General features: G+C 40.5%; 1 protein-coding gene across 2 annotated transcripts in view; it reads right to left on the bottom strand.

The window, feature by feature from the left end:
• EPHA4 (EPH receptor A4) overlaps positions 1-20,318 on the bottom strand; it is a 170,171-nt gene that overhangs the window by 27,784 nt on the left and 122,069 nt on the right. For both annotated transcript variants that reach the window (XM_063132227.1, XM_063132228.1), the window contains exons 6-11: positions 14,592-14,716; positions 12,314-12,473; positions 10,147-10,258; positions 3,144-3,202; positions 1,558-1,671; positions 899-1,084 (exon numbers count right to left, since the gene is read on the bottom strand). In XM_063132227.1, the coding sequence (XP_062988297.1) occupies positions 899-1,084; positions 1,558-1,671; positions 3,144-3,202; positions 10,147-10,258; positions 12,314-12,473; positions 14,592-14,716 (756 nt within the window). The remainder of the gene's footprint in view (positions 1-898; positions 1,085-1,557; positions 1,672-3,143; positions 3,203-10,146; positions 10,259-12,313; positions 12,474-14,591; positions 14,717-20,318) is intronic.

The following is a 20,318-nucleotide window of genomic DNA, read 5'->3' as shown; positions in this document are numbered from 1 at the left end:
AAATCTAAATAGGCATTTTCTTTTTAACAATACTGGTCATGTTTTACTCCTACACCCAGTGATTTATCTGGAGCAGGTCCACCTTAAACAGTCCAGGCCTCTACAGCATACTTTGACTTGGTCTTTGCTACAGCAGACAAGCATACAGGTGCATTTCAGTTCTGGCCTGAAAACCATGACTGTGGCGTTTCACTCCACTCTTGCTGAGACCTGAGTTCACTGGTACAGTGAATGCCAATTGACTTTAAAGCGGGGAGAAGAGGGGAGGAGAATATATATTTGACCAGGTGTTGCTGGGAATGGAAGCAAATACATCAAAGACATAAATCAGAAAGCACATACTAAACAAGTCTCATGCGAAGGGCAAGGATTATTTTCTTTTGAAAAGCCTGCTCTGTCTACATCTGTGCCTAAATTCTTCAAAAGTACAATATTTTTGGTTTATTGTGCTTCAACTCTTATAAAATAGTTTAGGCGCGTTGATTACCATCTGCTTTCCCCCGTCCTATAAAAAGTCATCTCTATCCTAAAAGATTATTTTAAAAAATTCCCACCTGGCATACCAATAAAAAGATTGCAAAGCGTCTTCCAAACCATAGCATCCTACCATAATAGCACTCTTCCCCCTTAAAACTTGTAGTATTAGGTTTCCGTATAAAATTATGCACTAAGATGCTTGGAGATAGGGTATCGGCTGCAACGCTACAGCCATTTATAGCTGACAATAAGATTAATGACTAGTCCGGCAATGATTTCCTCCTATTAGCCATCAGTGGGTCTATTCCATCTGTCATTTTACAGCAAGAGGAGAAAAGCCCACATTGATTTAATTTCATAGTGACGTCCAAATTGTCCTGGTCAAAGACATGGTTGCTCATTAGGGTCACGGCCTACTTACACTTAGTAACTACACCTTCCAAGTGGATGATGTTGGGGTGGTCAAACTGTCCCATAATGCTGGCCTCACTCAAGAAGTCCCTTCTTTGTTTGTCTGTGTATCCAGCTTTCAGAGTCTTGATAGCAACACAGATCTCCCTCTTTCCGGGCACCTTGAGACGGCCACTGCAAACTTCACCAAATTCACCTACAGAGAAGGAAATGAATGAAGCCGTTCACACGTATAAATCACTGTATGATTTTAATTCCATGAAGATCAGTTTTAATTGATTCTATTAAGATTTTAGAAGATTTGTCTTAAGTTTGGGTACGACAGTACTTCCTGGCCTTTGTTGGATTTATGTTTTCATCTTGTTTGGTTTACATTTTTATTTATTTGAAAAAAAATACAGCAAAAATATCTTTGAAAAACAACAACAGAGTTGTTTCATTCAACTAAACACATTCATAGATGAGTTGAGAGCTTCCTTCCCTCTCAGACTGTAAACTATTCAAATATATTTGTAAAGACCTAAATGGTAGAAAGGTGAGCTAGAAATCTGTTACATAAAGAAATAATTAAATGTTAAGTAATCCCAGTAAATTAAAACAACAACAACCAGTAAGCCTTCCATCATTCTGATTACATTATTTGCTAATATGATAATGTACTGAGCTTACCAACACCTATGACTTTTTCAATCTTTATACAGGAAGCATCAATTTCTTTGGCAAATTCTCGCACAGCTTGGTTGGGATCCTCATAGGTAAAGGGATCTACATATGTTCTAACACCTGCAAAGCAAAGATGCCTTATTGAAATGACTGATCTACATATGCAAGCAATGTCAGAATGAAGGAACATTGGTACATAGCCACAGAATGTGCTCGAATGGCAGAAATAAGCATGTGCTCAAAAAGATTCAAGAATGTCGTTATTATGCAGAAATGTGTCTTTCTTTCTGTCCATATATTCAAATAAATAATCAGACTCTGCCCTGGGAATGAATTGCACTGATAGCCAAAATATGTTAAAGGCAGATTCTATAGTAAAGAGCATTGCCCCCTCCCTCTCTCTCGTAGGAGGGAGTTCTTCAGTTCCAAAACTAAGCTTGAGTTCTCAGTAGGTTACATTAGGAACGATAATGAGTAAGCACATCCCGGATTAAATTTCCTTTTGAGTCTCTCTGCCCATATGGAAGCAGCCGCAACAGAGAGATGGACAGAAGGAGTGATTCCTACAAATTCTGTCTCCAAGGAAATAAGAGAAATGAGAATTCTCTCCACAACATTCTCCCACCCCACCACCCCCTAAAAATGTTTTTAAATGGCAAAATGTTGATCAATTTCCACTATGGAGGAAGCTTTTACACATTGAACTGTGTGAATAGCAACGTGGCAATGGTAACCCAGTAAGTAATTACATAGCAAGTATTTTCACGTGCAATTTTTGAGCAGCAACACAGCTGCTCAGCCCAACAAACTGGGAGTGTTTTTTAAAAATATATATTGGCTGAGAAGCAATACTTCGGTGTCTATGTGACAGTTTTCTGTATGTTTCAATCTGCTTTAGTTCCTCTTGCTGAATTTCAAACAACTGTATAAACTCTACTTGTAGCATAATTCTATACATGTTTACTCAAGGGTAAGTCCCACTGCGGTTGAGGTCAAGGGGGCTTACTCCCAGGTTAGGTGGGTATATGACTGTAGTCTAAGTTTTTAAAAGTTTGGCTCAAGGAACGATTACAGAGGAAATGGAAGGAATGGTACATAGGTGTGAAACACTTGCAGTTAGGTTACATGCCTTGATGTGTCACAGTCAATATGCTTAAAATATGACCCCACTCCATATCATCCAGTGGGGCAGAGGGGAGAATAACAATGACAAAAAAATCCTAAAATACTATGGAAAAGGTATGTGAAAGTATACGATGATGTGTTCCAAACCACAGAACATCCCGTCTTACTCTTACTTTCTATTCTGTCCAGGAACTATGTTGTCCACACACAATTACATGCTGCTTTTACAAGGAGCTTTTAGCTGCATGTTTCTTTGACAAAGGCTACCAATGATGAGTTTACATAATGCAGCATGTGAACAGGGACACAAATGTTCAGCTTTGGAGAAAGAAAGCTGCAAACAAAGAACTTTTGGAAATAGTCATGTCTAAGGAAATGTCATTTCTGATTTCCTAAACTCAAGAACACATACACACAAGACATGCTTTGTGAACCAGATCGGAAAACCAAGCACCACTGCCTTTTACCTTGATTCAAATGTTTCTCCTCATCTGCTTCTTGCTTGGCCTTACTGTACTTGCTCCGTCTGTTGGAATGGAAAAGAGCATTACAAATCAAAATAAATATCTTACTTAGTGGTGAACTCAGAGTCTTCTGGACCTGCCAAGACTTGAATTGCTAAACCTGCCAAAACCTGTTCTCTCTGCTACTTTAGTTGATCACCGAACCTAGACCTACCTGCAGCACAAGGGGTTGCCACACTGCTTGCACAGCATTAATTGTTACTATCAAGAAAATCATCACTGCATTTTAGGAAAAAAAGCAAGTATTTTTGTTCATGAATCTTGCTTCAAAGTGTAGAAATACATGTGGCCAGATTTTAAAAGGTTATTTAATTCAGGTTTGTGCGAACTTGCACAACTGATGGAATTTGTACATGTAGTCACCAGATTTGCGAGTAAAACCTGGCTGATAGTTCAATGTAAACTGCAATCATATACCTGATCAAACGATTTTCACTTTAAACATGTGCATATAAATAACATATTATTCTACAGATGAATATTAAGACTATTCATATTATTACAACACATGATACACTCATAATAGTTATAACTTTAATTTTCAAAAAAGGCCTTTAATAAACAACCGCAGGAGAAATCTAAAAGAATCTAATAAAAGAAAGCCTTTGGTAGGGGAGGGTCTTTCAAATAAGAACAACTAAGTTCAGCTGATTCCAGCATCTCTGCAAGTTCTCAGGACCTCAGGGTTTAGTTTGGCCCACAATTGGGAACTTCTCAAAGCACAAGTACTATTAGCAATTATAATTCAAAGTTTCCCCATACTGGAACCCGTACTTGTTGCTGTTTTTCCTGTGGGAACCTGTAGCATTTCTTATTATTCAGAACTTTCATGAGTACCACAGGAAGCCCTTTTGGGTCTCCAGTATCAATTTGCCAACGAAAAAGAAACCACCGCCCCACCGTACGTGTTTTCGACTCACTCCTCCAGATTATTTAAGCAATTTAAAACTTTTGACTATATGCAAGCAAACAAATTTAAGGGACAGTATTATGGGAAAGCAAATGTGCAAATCGATACAAAATTTTAGCCAGTGTTTCTAAAAGTAGCAATAACATATCCCCATGCAGACTGTACAGCTGATCCAAAGAATCCTACATCGTGTTATTACAAGTGCTACACGAGCACATCACAGACGAAATATTATGACAACATTGCAAGCAGAAACTGTGGGATAAACACACTGGCAGTTTCTATTGAAGGGCGGTACAGAAATGTCTAGAATACATGCATACATACATACATACATACATACATTAAGTATTTAAGAATAAGGCAACAATCCACAAGCTGCCCACTCCAGAACAGTCTTCCTCAACCTGAGGCCCTCCAGATATGTTGCACTACAACTAGGAATAATGGGAATTGTTCTCCAACACAACTCCAATGGGGAAGATGTGAGATGTAGTCTAACACATCTGGAGGGCATCAGGATAGGGAAGGCTGCTCTAGAGTATCCATAGTTATTTTAACAGAGCAGCCATAAGCTGAATTGATTGTATATTGCAACTAACATGAATTGAACACATACACACAGAATCTTACACTGGAACCCCTTTGCATAATTCCATTATAGATAGGAATAAAGTATTTTTAAAAATCCTATTTTGCTTTTATTCAAAAACTCCACTTAAAAAAAAGGAAAGAAAAAAAGCTCCCAAAAGCTCCAAAGAAGGGAGCAGCTAAGAGGAAGCACAAGGAATATTTTCAGTCCCTAATTACAGCTTATTAGCTTCTAATAAAGGTTTCCCAACCTACTATTTGCTTCAGCCCTATCTTTGTCACCTGTTGAGCTTTTGCTCAGGGTGGGAGACTGCTGGGACCTATTGTCTTGAAAAGATACTTCCCTTCTGCTTCCCACCCTGTTGTTCATTATTTAGTCCTTAGGAGGGCCTTGGGAAGTTATCTGGATGCCTGAGGAATGCTGGACACAAACTGGCATTCACAGACAGCTCACCTGAATGACAGAAAGAAACCTTTGTCGCAGTGTTCAGTTCCGTAATTATAGGGATTTGGGTGACAGTGATTAAATGGGAGGCGGGGTTCACGAAGGGAATACAGGCACTGTGAAAAACGGCAGGGGTCAGAGATCCAGGCAAATCTACAGGTGGGACTTTGAGATAAAGAAAAGGTGGGCCTTAAAATCTGACAGGCCTGCTCCGCACATGACAAAGTGAGGGCCAAGGGGTATTAGCAGGTATTGTAGTGAAACAGCATGAGACCCACATGCCTTTCTCCTAGCCAATGCATCAGAGCTGGCAACTTTAGCATTCACAAGCCAAAGTGGGGAAACAAAGCCAGTCAAAAGCTTAGAGCTTCTTGAATAATGTGTTCAAGCAGAAAGATATGAGGATTCAGCATGCCGAAAATCATCACTCCAGGGACCCCAGTGGAACTCTAGTCACTTAATTCTAGTCACTTAATTCTGGAGATGTTGATTTAACTAGCTTGTGTTGATAATAAAAATAGGCTTTAAGTGAGGCATCATCTAAGGAGCTACAAACCAAAAACTAACAACCCACTCTACCACCCATTTCCCTTTTTAAAACACTTGGCATCACTGTTTTCCCAGTTCTCTTAAGAAGTGACTTTGGAATTCTTTCAATTTTACTTACTTATTAAAAATATTTATATCCCAACCTTGCATTGTAAAAACAAAACAAAAAACCCACCACTCAGGGCAGCTTACAAAATGTTAAAGGAATAATATGGCACTGCAAAATGTCAGAAGCATTCCATATCAGAATGAACCAACATCAGATTTCCCAAGAGAGAACTACTTAACCAATTGGTATATAGGAATAGTTGGCTTCAGAGTTGCCCAAAGCCCTACCGTGCTGCAAATTTCCTTTTACATCTCAACAAAATCACATTCAAGAGGCAATTAGTTGAGTTGACTTGGAGAAGATTTATCCATACGCAAAAGCACTGATTGAAATAGCTTTGCTTGGTGTGAGCTGCTGAAGAACAATGACCCGCTTTGCAAAACATTTCTAAACCATAGGTTAGTTATGACCATGCGGGGGTGAGTGAGAGTGCTGCCTCTTGACCACTTGCGTGCTCCCAGTTTGTGAAACAACACAGGAACTCACACTGTGATGTCCAAACCCAGCATTCCGGATTGCTGAGGGAGAAACAATCCAGAGTTTTAACCTAACAACAAACCATGGGTTTCTGGATTGATTTGCAGAGCAGTTGGGAGCCAGAATGCTCATTCTTTTCCATGTGGTCACAACCACCCATGTTTTAAACATCCCATGGGTAGCTGTAATGTGAGGACTGGATCATTCAGTCCACTATATTGTATACTCTCTGCTTTTAATCTGATTTAATTTATTTTGTGCTAACACTGAAATGAATTACATCCGTCTTCTTTGACAGATTTCTGCTGCACACTGTGTGGTAGTGCCTTAGGAGTGTGTGGGAGCACCTATAGAGATTAACAACTGGGCTGTGCTCACAACATGGTGCCATTTGGTGCCTCTACATGGGTGATCTACACATAGTTGTTGATGACTGTGGAGGCCCAGATAGCTCAAATTGCAGTGGGTATGGCTACACATACAGATTCCACATGGAAATTCTGGTTTGTCACAGACATGTTTTCTAGGCAGTTATGTGGGGGCCACCATAATTGTGAACTGGGCTAGAAACAAAGCATTTAAGAGATTATTTGTCTGTCAGCTCTGAAAATGCTGTTTATACTTGAGGGAAAGGAGACTGATTCAAGTCACCCTCTGCTTTCTCCCAAGAGTCATGAACATTCTTCAAGCTGACACCACTAACCATCTGTTTAGTGATGAGGTCCATGTGCACACCAGAGCATGTGTTGAGTCTGTTGCATATGGGTGTCTCTGGATCAGGATCCATCAAATAAGTGCATATAGCATTTTGTTTTATGATGTTTCAGGGAAGTGTCATAGCTCAGTATTACAGCACATGGTTTTCATGCACTGGATTTAATCTCCTTCATCTCCTTGAAGGCTGTGAAAGGCCTCTGTCTTAAACCCTGGATAGGTGCTGCCATTTTACACTGAGCTAGATGGACTAATGGTATAAGACACAGTATAACACAGCTTCCAATGTATCATCATGTGTGCATTTAATGATGTCTTATTGAACATCAATTGTTCAATTGCTTAGGATTGCAATTTGGTTTAAATTGCAGTTCTAAACATTCTTACTTGAACAGTTTTAGAAAGGATTAGATGAATTCATGGGGGGATACGTCTATCAATGACTATATATTACTCTATATATTACCTCCAGAGGCAATATGCTTATGAATACTTGGGAAAGACAAGCAGGAGGCTTTATTGCACCCATGTCCTGCTTGTGGGCTTCCAATATCCATCTGGTTAGCCATTGTGAGAATTAGTCTTTTAGCCTGATCCAGTACAGCTCTTCTTATATTTACAGGAGTCCCACTGAATGGAACCGGGTTCTGAGAAAAGATGCATAGTATTGTGCTGTTAAAAACACACACAAAAAAAAGCTTGTTTCCACCCCCAGACAATGAAATGTTATTATATGAAGTTTGCAACCAAAACTAACAATCTTAGGCTGCACTCCTATGCATGTTTAGACAGAAAGAAGTCTGACAACTCTGAGGATTCTCCAGCCAGCATGGATGCTGGGAATTGTAGGATTTCTTTTTCCTGTCCAAACACGCGTAGGGTTGAACCCTTAACGGACATGTTCAGAAACCTAAAAATGGGAACCTACTAAATTTAGTTTCATGTAAATCACTCAGCAAATGTTTGATTTAATTCCAACATAGGATTTGCATCTCTCTTACAGAGACTCACATAGCTGGTGTTTCTTAATGGTGACACTGGGCACAACTTTAAACAGACTGTGGAGCAGGCTGAAATATAGAACTTTCAGCAAGGGGAATTGTGGGCTTTACTCTGAGTATTCAATTCACTTCAGAAGATCTGACTCCATCTGTACAGTCCTTGATGTCCTGTGTGTCAGCGCTACATCCTTCAACGCACTGACCATTTGTTTTTAGACTATCCCCATAAGTGGCTGGGCTAACCAACCACTCTTACTATGAGCCACCTCTCTTTATCTGTTTTTGTCCAATTTGAACCCTTCTAAAGCAGAGATAATTAAGCAGACATCTCGAGGCGAAAGTACTGCTGGAGGAATACACATTAGCTCCAGCAAGACTGTCAGCTACCTGGCTCCCAACAGCCTTTCCTTTGACAGCTTTATGGCCAATACTAAAGAGAATCGATAGGAGGGCAAGGGGTTGACATTTCATTTTCTAAAAAGTGATCCATTGAGGACCAATCACCAGGCAGTGTTTATCTGCCTTGGGAAGTGGCATTTTTTTTTAAAAAAATAAAAAATAAAAATGGGGAAGCAGGGTAGGAATAATTTCAGAGCAACTCAACCGGCACAATTCTCTAAGGTGGTGGCTCATAATTAGAAATCCAATGCGTCCCAGTATCAATCCTGTCTTAAAGAATAAAGCGATCAATAAAAGCAGAGGGGGATTCAAGTCATCAGGCTCGGCAATGCTGTTTTCTGTTGCAATGGTTTTTAATAAACCCATCTCTCTGCATTATATTTTCATATGTTCTTTTCCTCTTGTCAGCATGGAAGCTGGTGAACCAGCCGAACACCCACTGAAATCTATTACAGTGAATGACTACTTATCAGATATTGTAACCACACGGATTTAACTGCTCTTCATTTTTTTAAAAAAGGGGAAAATAATTGCAGTAAAAGAGTAAATCTGAAGGAACCTGATCTTATTTATATAATGCACAAATGTAAGAAGAGCCCTGAAAGTGCATCAGGCCAAACATCGATGTAGCCTATCGCCTTGTCTCTATAAGTGGTCTGTAAGGTGCTTTTGGGAAGCTGAGAACCAGGTCATGATGCCAATAGTTGTTGTCTTATTGCCATTTTTATTGCTATTTTATTGTGTTTATGCTTTTAATATTTTAACTGTTTACATGTATTTTATTCTGTAAACCCCCTTGGGACGACTTCTGCCCTAAAAGATGGACAAGAAATATTTTAAATAAATAAGTAATAGCCCTTTCCCACTGTTTTTGCTCCAGAAATATTCAATGGTGTATGAAGCTTCCATGGCTCAGAGCATGGAACCTCTGAACATGGATGTTCTCTGGCTAATAGCTGTGGCTAGACCTATCCTCTATGAAGTACTAACAATATAGCCTTGTGCTTTAGTCCAGGGCAGCTTTGCCCAACCTGGTGACCTCCAAAGGTTTTGGAGTTTAACTCCCATCAGCCCCAGCCAGTGTGGCCCATGGTCAGGAATTCTGAGTTGTAGTACAAAACACCTGGAGGGCACCAGGTTGGGGAAGGCTGGTACAAGGACTCCTGGGGATGGAAAAGATTTGAGTATGCCATCCTCATCTAACCTGGTTGGCATACAAACGATGGAATTTATAATGCGTCTTTTTTTGCATTCCTCATAAGCAACAACTACTGAGATGGCCAAATGAAGGAGCAATCAGAAAAACAAGAAGGCATCCTTTCCTCATAAGACAGCCTTTCTCCATGTAGAAGCTCAGATACAGGGACTCATTTCATTTTTAAAAAAACTGTTGCTGTCTGGCACGACTTATACAGAACTCGTCAGCCCAGAATGATGCATTCATTAAAACTCTACATCAAATTACAGTCCCTCCTCAGATCTCATGTTGCTGGCTTGCATCTTAAAACCTCCCACTACCCCATCCCTAAAATCGGTTTTGCATTTGAAGGGCAAACAACTCTAGAACTATTACCATTACATTACATGCTGCTGTGGTAGTGATGTTGAGAAGATCAAAGCAACACAGGAAAGGGCTTGTGATGCAAATGCAGTGTTTATGATGCTAATCAAAGAATTTAGCTTTGTTTGGGGGGAGACAAAAAGCTCCCTCATGAAAGAGAGGGGGAAAGAAGGGGAGCTTAAGTTCTTACCTCCTGCTGATGACAAAGGCAGCAATGAGAATGACCACAAGGACAACACTGCCAGCCACTGAGACCAGAAGGACGGTGGGGTTGGTCCCTTCGCCAATGATGGGAGACGGAACTAGAAAGAGAAAAGATATCTGTTTATATTCTGCAGTTATGCCACAGACAAGTACAACTCAGAATCACAAAGAGGAGTGCTTGATTCTGCAGCTGATGTAAAGGCAGAGGCGGTGCATTGCATTGCTCAAAGCCACTCTTGGGCTGTTTCATTAGGCATTCATTTGCCCTAATTTTCCAGGAGGGCCTTAATTAGTAAAAGGCATTATGGTTAATAATGGTTTGGGGGGGGGGAAGGATCGTTGAGAATAAGGAGTCCCCTCTTTCTCCCCTTCACGTCTGCTATAAGAGTATAATGGCTGATTTAGTGCCCACTGAGCTGCTTCCCATTTTATTTGATTTAAAATGGACCAGATGCTCATTCTTTGACTATGAACAAGTAGGAGACTCAAACAGAACAAGATGTTTTCTGCTGTCTTCAGCGGGGTGGTGCACTTCACATTTTCATGTGCTCTGCCTGAGGGATGTTAGCACTGAAAGGCACAACCTGAACTGATTAAAATTTCTCCGTGCAATGGAAATTAAGCAGCCTTTCCCTCCTGTTATCTCAAGAAGCAATCGTGCTTTTTCCACTTGTCCAACATGCGTGTGCACACGAAGTATATAGAAAGGCACATCTTATTTCTGAACTTGGGAGACCACGGGCAGAGGTGCAAGAGATTAGCTAGATGTGAAACAAGCCACAATTTTATCGCAAAAGACCTTCCAAATTTGGTGGAAAGACAACAAATTGACAACCTGACTGCTGGCAAGATTGTCTGGAGTAGGGAAGAAGTGAACATATGAAGCTGCTATAACAAGCAAGACAATTGACCCATCAAGCACAATATCAGTAGTAGCTCTCCAGGACCTTGGGCTTTGCTCTCCCTGCTCACCGAGACCATTTTAAGTGGTGATGCTGGAGACTGAACCTGAGACTTTCTTCTAGGTACTCAAGATAGGTAATGACCACTGCAACTGCTAGGTAGCTCTGGATGGAAAGAATTTCTTTTGGCCTCAGAGAACACAATTTAGTCCAGCAGCCCACAATCTCTCAACCTGAGGGTAGAACTTGAATCTGGTCCCTGTAGATAATGGTCTGGCCTTACCACAGCCCTTGACTGATGCTATAAATCAGGGCGGACCACTGACATTTTGCTGCCCAAAGTGGAGGACAAGATGGTGTCCTTCTACTGAAATATAAACAAAAAACAAGCCAGTCCTCCTTACTCCCCTTGTAATGCCTAGTAACAAGCCCTCATTGAACTGCATTTTAGTTCATTGGTTGTTCCTTGCACTGTGTCATGCATTTTGTATTGCCAGGCGTTACCAGAGAAGATGGAAGGAAAGGAAAACCTTGAAATTTTTGGGAATACAGATGTTGTGAAGAATTGATTCCTTGTGAATAGGGTCAAGCTGAACACGGCCTGCTTGGCCAGACCCTTACGTTCCTGCTGCTATCTTAACTGCCACCACCCCTTCTTCCTCCACCTACCCCAGGGCCAACAAACTTGGCCCAGGGTAGGAGAGAGGGAAACAGCATGGGTGTCCATTTTCTGTGTGAAGAAGGGACTGGAGCTACGCATCCCCTGAAGGAAAATGGTGCTATTTGTGTCAAGTTTTGCAGACAGAAATGGATGCAAATAGCATTTTCCCATAGGCGATGCAGGGATATATAGTCCCAGTCCCTTCCTGATGTGAAAAATGAATGTTCTGAATGTCAGTGCTGCTGCTGCAAACCCTGTGAGTGTTTTGCGCTTGTTTGCCTGGTACACATTCGCCAGGAGCACATGCAGTGTGGATGAAAGATCAAGCTCTATCTGGGTGCATCCCTATTTGGGAGAACTTCCTTCAATCAAAATCTTAGTAGAAGCAATGGAAAGAAAAGTCTGTGACAAGGAACCCTTTAGTCACATGGCCAAGGCCATGTAGATCAAAGCAATGAATTCTGAACCAACAAGAAATTTATTCATGCTCAAAGTAAATACAGTGTCCTTTCGAAATGGTGACGAGGAATGAATGGCCATAGGGGAAGAGATGCCCTGCATTATGCCAATGAAATATGTGTTGTTCTTACCTGTGTTGGTTGTGAACTCAAATGGCCCACTGAAGTCACCATACCCAGCTGCTGTCCTTGCTCTCACGTGGAAGACATAAGAAGTCAAAGGATTCAAGCCCTTGATATCTGTATTTCTGGTTGCAGTTTTCACAATGCGATAGCTGCGCTCATTTTGATCCTAACAGGGAAAGAAGACAGGGAAGAACAAATGAACAGGACTCTCACGGATTTGTGAACCCTACAACTTTACCCATTTCCAGATCTATTATGAGAATATTACTAATGGAGACAAAATTTTAAAGGGCTCTCTGAAAGCTTTTCTTATTGTTATCTATAGTGGCATGTGAGATCAGTGGACTTCTATATTTTATCATTCTTCTTTGGCTGGGAAGAGATAAAGGATGATTGAACAGCAAGTTATGTGGTCAGGTAATGATGACTGCTTAAAAGAAGTGAACCGCCCAGAGAGCTTCGGCTATTGGGCGGTATAAAAATGTAATAAATAAATAAATAAAAAAACAGTGGAATTCTTTGGAAAATATCTTGAACTATAATCACAACCCTCCTGAAGAACAAACTGGGTGGGTTTGGACATCACTTTACTCCATGATGGCTTAATAAGCCACAGACAGTAGCTTACTTTTTAAATAGCCCGCAATGCCCTGCCACATGAATGAGCTAATGAGATACGGTTGGTAGCTTATTCAGCCACTGTGTGTAATCTGAGTCATCCTCCCGCCCCCTGTCCTCCTGACTGAGCACTCTCCTATCCTTTCTTCCTTTGCAGTGTTTAAGCTCATTTAAGACTCCCGCCTCACAGATAATACCGGATCTAATCCGATCCCAATGCAAATTCCGCAGTAGCACAGGATTTTGAAGGTGCATCAGGTGCCTCCTTACTAGGGGAACCTGTGTGTCATATTTTGTCCCGATCCTGCAAAGTTCCAAGGGTTTACAGATTCCACTGCCTTTTTACTGCATCGGGGATTTTCGTTCCACTCTGTGCAATCACGCAGGGCTATGAAGGTGCATCAGGTGGCTCCCTACCAGGGCAAGCTGGTGTCAAGTTTTATCCCGATCCTCCACAGTTCCAAGCATTTACATACACCACCCCATTTGGTACCTGGGATTCTCCTCTTTCAACCTATAGACAATAATACTGTAGCCAGTTTCTGCTTTCCCCTATACTACAGTTGCACTAATTCACTCTTTCACTATATCACAACTGCACATTTAAACCCATACATGGCACTGCAGGAACTGTTTAAATGTCTGTAAATCCTTTACTGGATTTGGACAAAACTTGACACACAGGTTCCCCATACCACAGCAGAGCTCATTCTCTCTTACACAGAGAACGCCCACAAGGAACAGAATGGCAGAAGCGATCTGAACTGCTTCTGCAGCGCAACACTGTAGGTGACCAAAATAACTCACGGTGCCCGACAGATAATACACTAACACATGATGGGTTAAACAAACCCATCAGTACTGATTTCATTCCCTCACCCATAATAGCAGTTTAGGACTACAGATCCTAAAAACCTTTGAGGAAACTCCTGCCAACCTCTCTCATCACAACAACTTAATAATCTATTCTGCCTTTCTGCCTGGGAAATGTGTCAGGAAAAAAATGCTCTAATCTTGTTCCAATGAAAATGTACAATCCATTTCTGGCTTTATTAGGAAAGCAAATAAAATGAATATTTTTTAAAAAAAGAAAGAGAGAAGGGAAAAGCAATTGTTCATTTTGCAGACAACCTTGAGAGGAAATAGCTCTTTCCATAGTTCTGAACTGGAGAAGGAACAAATTATTTGTAGAAATAATGTATCTATATAACTTGGAGGAGGTGAAGAATGTAATTTTCTTTCCCCTATTTTCTATTAAAATCTATCAAACCCCCACCAACATTCTAGGCAAAAGCTATCAGCTCATACAGAGCTCATTATTATTACAGTGTTATATACTTCATTATTACACATCTGTCTCTGTTGTAAGGCTAATGTTGCACTACTTCTCTGCTCTACTGATTCTCATTATAAATAGCCCCACTGGAATCAGATAGTTCCTAGGGAGAGAGAGAAAAAGTGCCACTACTACTACAAAGCAAAAAGAAAGTGAAATATGTTATTCAGTGCCATTGCTCAAATGTATGAAATGTCAAGCTGGATATGATTACAAAGGCAAAAGAATTTGCCGCTAATAATGGCTATTTATGTGATAAGAAGGGTAAACTTATTTGGCCCTGGATTCAAACATAACGGGGGAAAGTCATTTGTCCAGGATGAATAATACCTTTTCGTAATATTTGACTTCATATTCCAGTATGACTCCATTTGGCCGATCAGGTTCCAGCCAAGCCAGTGCCACACTGTGTCTTGTTATTTCTTTAGCTTGGATCAAAGCAATTTGAGAAGGAGCTGCCAAGAGAAAAAAAGGAAAGGAAAATGTTATACAGTGGCTCCCAGAAGAGTATTGGAAGGTGTTGGAGTGTTGGTCTCTTACACAAATGCAATGTCTGAAGCCTTGGACACATTCATTAAAGCAACTCAATGCAGGCCTAGCCTTAGGCACGTTGGCACCACCGATGGATTATTAAAATGTTGTCCATGCACTAAATTGTACTTTACAACCTTTGAGCCTAAGTGCCTCCTCCTCTCCCATCAGATTGGTTTGATGGCTTTGTGCCCACCCCTCATTAAGCACTCAGCCCCCTGGTGAGGTCTTTCAAGCTATTCTGGCAAGCCACAAAAATAAAACATCCTTTGATTACATCAGTAGTAAACATTCAATCATTTTTCAAGTCTGTTGGCTAGTTTAGAACACTCAAACTAGCAAAACATCTATTGCTACAAGGAAGGATAAGCTATCACCTACATAAAAATTAAGCAACGGTGATTATAAGGCAGAATCTCCTCCTACCAACAAAAATTAATTAGACACTTGATTTCTTGGGTTAATCCTCCCAGACCAATTTAGATTTGGGCCAATCCTAAATTATGTCCCCTTTCTCTAGTGGTTTGGGGAGTCCTCCTCATTATTGCTCTAGCTATCAAGAACTTTGGAAAGGTGGGACATAACAGGGAGGGCTTGTGAAAGGGAAAACACTAGGTCTTGTCATACTCCCAATGATATAACTACTTTGACAGGGGCTAGAGGAATTTCCTCTACTGTATGAAACTGCCTGGGAAGTTCAGGCGCTCCACCCTTCTCAGGATGCCGCCAGGATCTGAGATCAAGGGTGGTATTGAAGGAGAGGGTATTTCATCACTAGTGTCCCACGTATGGAGCACCAGCAACACAGACATTTAGGGCTCATCTACACCAAGCAGGATATTCCACTATGAAAGTGGTATGAAAGTGGCATATAAAAGGCAGGAGCCACACAAATGCTTTATAGCAGTATTGAAATGCACTGACACCTGTTGGGGCCCATTGACACATACAATATACTGCTTTCATAGTGCTATATCCTGCTTGGTGTAGATGTGTCATGGGCCCCAACAGTTGTCAGTGCATTTCAGTACCACTATAAAGCAGTAATGTAGATCCTGCAGTACACTTCAATACCGCTATAAGCAGCAGTGTGGCTCCTACCTTTTATATATTGGTTTCATACCTCTTTCATAGTGGAATATCCTTCTTGGTGTAGATGAGCCCTTAGACACCAGGTTAAGATATTTTTATTCTTACAAGCATTTCAATGAACTGGATTTTAAGAAGTAACCAAATTATTTTAAACACTGGAACTGAATTGTTTTTATTTCATTCTGCTGCCTGAATTGCTGAATTGTCTTAATCTTCTGTTTTAATTTTGTTTGTTTTTATGCTGCTAGTATATATTGCATTATTGCTGATTTAACTTATTGTGAAACAATCTGGGATAGACATTATGAAGGACAGTGTAGAAGTACCTAAATAAATAAATAGAGCCCTTGTTGATTTTCATAGTGGAGCTGTTCTTAAAATGGATTGATTTAGGGTACCCAGTGAGCATCCTCCAAATTAATTAAATTTAAATGGTCCCATGTTAAATCAAACTGTGTAGCAGGTGGGGGTTTGGCCCAACACTAACCAGCTTTGTATAGACTACTTAACTAAAGATACAATTTTAAAATCCCACTTATTGGGATCAACTCTTCTTTCAGCTCAGCGTAGCCAACAGGAGCTTCTGGGCAGCCAAAAGGAGGTTGTGGGATTTACAGGATTCACATCTATAGGACTGGGCAAGACATTTCCTTATGCTTGCTAAGTACCTGTGGAGTACAGGACAAACTGTGTGGTCTAACACAGGGTTTTTCTTTGAATATACAGAGCTGCCTTATTTGTCCACTAGCAGTACTGATGCTAGTCAGTACTGTCCTGACTAGCATCAGCTATCTAAAATCTCAGCCAGAATTATTTCCCAGTGTTAGATCCTTATAATAGGACATACAAAGACTGAACACAGGCCTTCTGCATACAAGGCACATGCTCTTCTACAGATATGTTTCCCCTTTCCCCTGCCTGCAGTTCACTGGGAAACAAGAAAACTTTAAAACAGGACTCCCTTATGATGTTGGACTTAAGATTGCATAATTTCCTTTTAGAGTAGGGATCTCTCTTTACCCTAGATTTTAGGGTTCAATCTTTGGCATGTTTAGAAAGAAAAATGTCCTAAAAAAAGTTGTAGGGCATTTCTCTGTCTAAGCATGCATAGGATGGTGCCTTTCCTGTATGAACTTCTGCTCTCCTATGAATTATGTCATGGCAATTAGTAAGTGTTGTCTTCTTTCAGACTTGTTTTTACAAAAGGTAGTTCTTTATTCTTCACTAGGAATACTGATGAACAGAAGACTTTTATTATTCAGCACTGACTAAATAAATAGTTTCTACCTAATCCTCATATGCTTGGAACTTTGGACTAAGGTGCTACCAATCTAAACAGAATCATTAAATGTCACTTGGTGGAATCTACACCTATAGGAAATGGTGCTAAATAATGAACCATGATTCAACATTGTCCCTACAATCCACACTACTAGTATGCGAAGAGTGAAGAGACCCAAATGAGGATGAGGGGAGAGTTCCATCTGCTGTAGCTAGTAGAAGAAGTGCCAAGTGTACTGAGCAGTTTGGAACACAGTCAAAAGCTATAGAGAGCTTGATTCAAGTGACATTTCCTCCCCCCCCCCCTTTTTACTGTCCCACCCTTGGCAAAAAAATAAAATAAAAACAACAATAGGCTTCTTGACGCTTCAAATAGTATAAAATGGATCAAAGTCTATGCTCCTTTAGAATTACATTTTTGAATGCAATGCGGAAAGCTAAGATAAAACAAACAATGGAATAAATGAGAATCTATTGAGACAATGAGAAATGTCTCAATAAATGCTCCTGATGGTTCCCTGTAGGGTATCGTTGGTGTCTGAACTTGAGATGTTTAACAGTGCCTTCTCCCTTTGACTATGACAGTAACAGATTCGTAGTTTGCTGGCAAAATGGGCTTTCTGTAGATTTACGATTCAGGCTGCCCAGTCCTTGTTGTTCCATTACTGTGTGGCCATGTCTCGAGCCAGCTGTTATCAAGTCCTGCCACGACTGACAAGGTGTTGGTACAAATGGCAGGGGTCTCTGGGGAAGAAAAGGGGGCATTCAGGAAATGTTTAATCTTATCTGCAAAAGCTGCTCTGTATTCCCAGAGATTAGACAGCTTCCTAAATTGAATATATTTCTTCCTTTGTCCCTACAACCCTAGAAATCTGCAGGTGCTTCTTAGAAAACAAACAATAATAACAACAGCAACCAACAACTGTAGAAGGAAGATCTATTAAGACATATCAAGCGGAATGCAAACGCAAACAATCATCCCACAAAAAAGAAGGAAGGACAGACAAAAGAAAGAAAGAAAGAATTCCACTCTTAATGAAAAAAATAGTTGTGGTTTGATATAATTTGTAAATCACCCTTGGGAGAGATTTTAAACAACTAGATAAATAAATGTGACAAGGAACAAAAAACAAAGAAAGAAAATTGTATATGAAAGCTTCAAAAGTAGTTGACCATGTCAGAGTGGCCTGATGGGAGAAAAACTAACCACATATATAGTCACAAAGTAACTCTCTAGGCAGAATTGCGTCTGTCAGGAAGCCCGTTTCCTGATCTATTGCTTGACAGTTTGGCATCTCTGTTAGAAATGACTCTGGAGCTCTGCTCCTTCCTCCCTCAACACATCTGCCCATCTGTCTGTTAGATCTTTACCCTGAGTCTCATATGCATGAAGATATATGGAAAGATAGAAACAGAGAGAACCCATTCAAATGGGTTCCATCAAATTATTCATATGAGGTAACCAGTACAGACAAATACAAATGTCCTGGCTTGGTAACCCAGTGAGACCTTTTCTGAGGAAAGGTTCTTTTTGCTTTCACTTGCAACATCGTCGAAGTTCAATGAAGGAAATCGGAAGAGAGCAGATTAGTGACAGCCCAACTAGAAAGTCATGTTCCTCAGTTAATCAGTGCCTCTTGGAAACCAGCTGGATTATTATTTCACAGAGAGATATTCAGCAAGTCTGAACCGAGCAATCTCTGAGAGAAAGACCATTTCTGGTTTTCTGTCCATTCTTATTCTCTCTCTCTCTCCCTCCCTCCCTCTCTCTCTCCCTCACACACACACACACACACTTCAAACAAAAAGATGCTATCTCCATACAATAGATGCTGAAGTGATCTACTGAAAGGTATGACCCTTCACCTCTGTGGTAAAAAATACAGGACTGCTCACAAATTCACAATAGCTTTAGAACTGACTTCCTTTCTGCCTCATACGTTTGAATCTGCATTCCAGAATATTGACTGCAATGGCATCTCTCTTACTACATTCAAATCTCTCTTCAAAATGCACATTTCCCATGGAAAATTTGGCACAATTCCCAAGTTAGGAGCCCCTACTAGAGGGCTGGGCATCACATGGCCCTCCAGATGTTTTTGCCTACAACTTCCTTCAGCCCTAGAAAGCCCAGTCAGTGGAGAGGGATTATGGGAGTGGTAGGCAAAAACATCTGGTGGGCCACAAGTTGCTCAACCCTATTGAAACAGGGTCTGGAACTAAGCCTAAACAAATGCAACTAAAGGCCAAAACAAACATTATTTTAAATATGTATCTTATAGAAAAGTTCTCCCCCTTTTTTTTACTCTAGAGTAAGTGCAGAGGACCCAATCCAGGTGATTAAAGTCTCCCTGCTAGGGTCCTGATCTGCTAGGGTCCTGATCTGGATCAGGGTCCTTGTGCCTACTTTAGAGAGAGAAACTAAAAAGATGTACCTGCAAGATAACAAGATACAGCTTAAAATTATGTCTGTTTTGGCCATGAGACAACCATATTGCTTCCCCATTTACCCCGGCTCCACTTCCCTCCCCTTTCTCTGTTGTTTCCTTTGGTTCAAATGTTAAACTGTAAACTTCTTGGGGCAGTGACCTGTCCTCTTACAATTTGTAAAATGCCATGCACACTGCTGGTGCTATAGAGATGGTGGTATAATTAGTTTAATATGTATATAATACGTGACACACCCCCACCAAGACAATTCATTTCTACATTAGGATAGCACACTGAATCTCAACTGACAAATCTTTCTATCAAAATTTAGTCTAATAATAAAAGTTATCACCATAACTACTTGTCCTTCCCATAGACTTCTTCAAATTTGAGCATCCTGAAAAGAATAACTAGACAATGCCATATGTAATGTCAGTCAATCTCTAATTCTATAGATGGATCTAGTGAGTATTCAAGCCATTGATAAATGTGCACTTGTAAAATCCTTATTAATATTTAGCATATTATGGCATAGTAATATGAATTACAGTGATCTGGTTCACATCTAACAACAACCCATCTGTTAATCAATCCATGGGTTGTTGTGCACCAGTGGTAGAGAGAGCATGTGCTGCCTCCCGCACACACACATTTCTATTTTTACTTCACAAGCCATGTTTGGCTCCTTCGTAGTTTGTTGACATGACATCCAAACCCAGTGGT

Source organism: Elgaria multicarinata, chromosome 8 (assembly GCF_023053635.1).
Source record: "Elgaria multicarinata webbii isolate HBS135686 ecotype San Diego chromosome 8, rElgMul1.1.pri, whole genome shotgun sequence".
NCBI lineage: Eukaryota > Metazoa > Chordata > Lepidosauria > Squamata > Anguidae > Elgaria > Elgaria multicarinata.
This window is presented reverse-complemented; position numbering and strand designations above follow the sequence as displayed.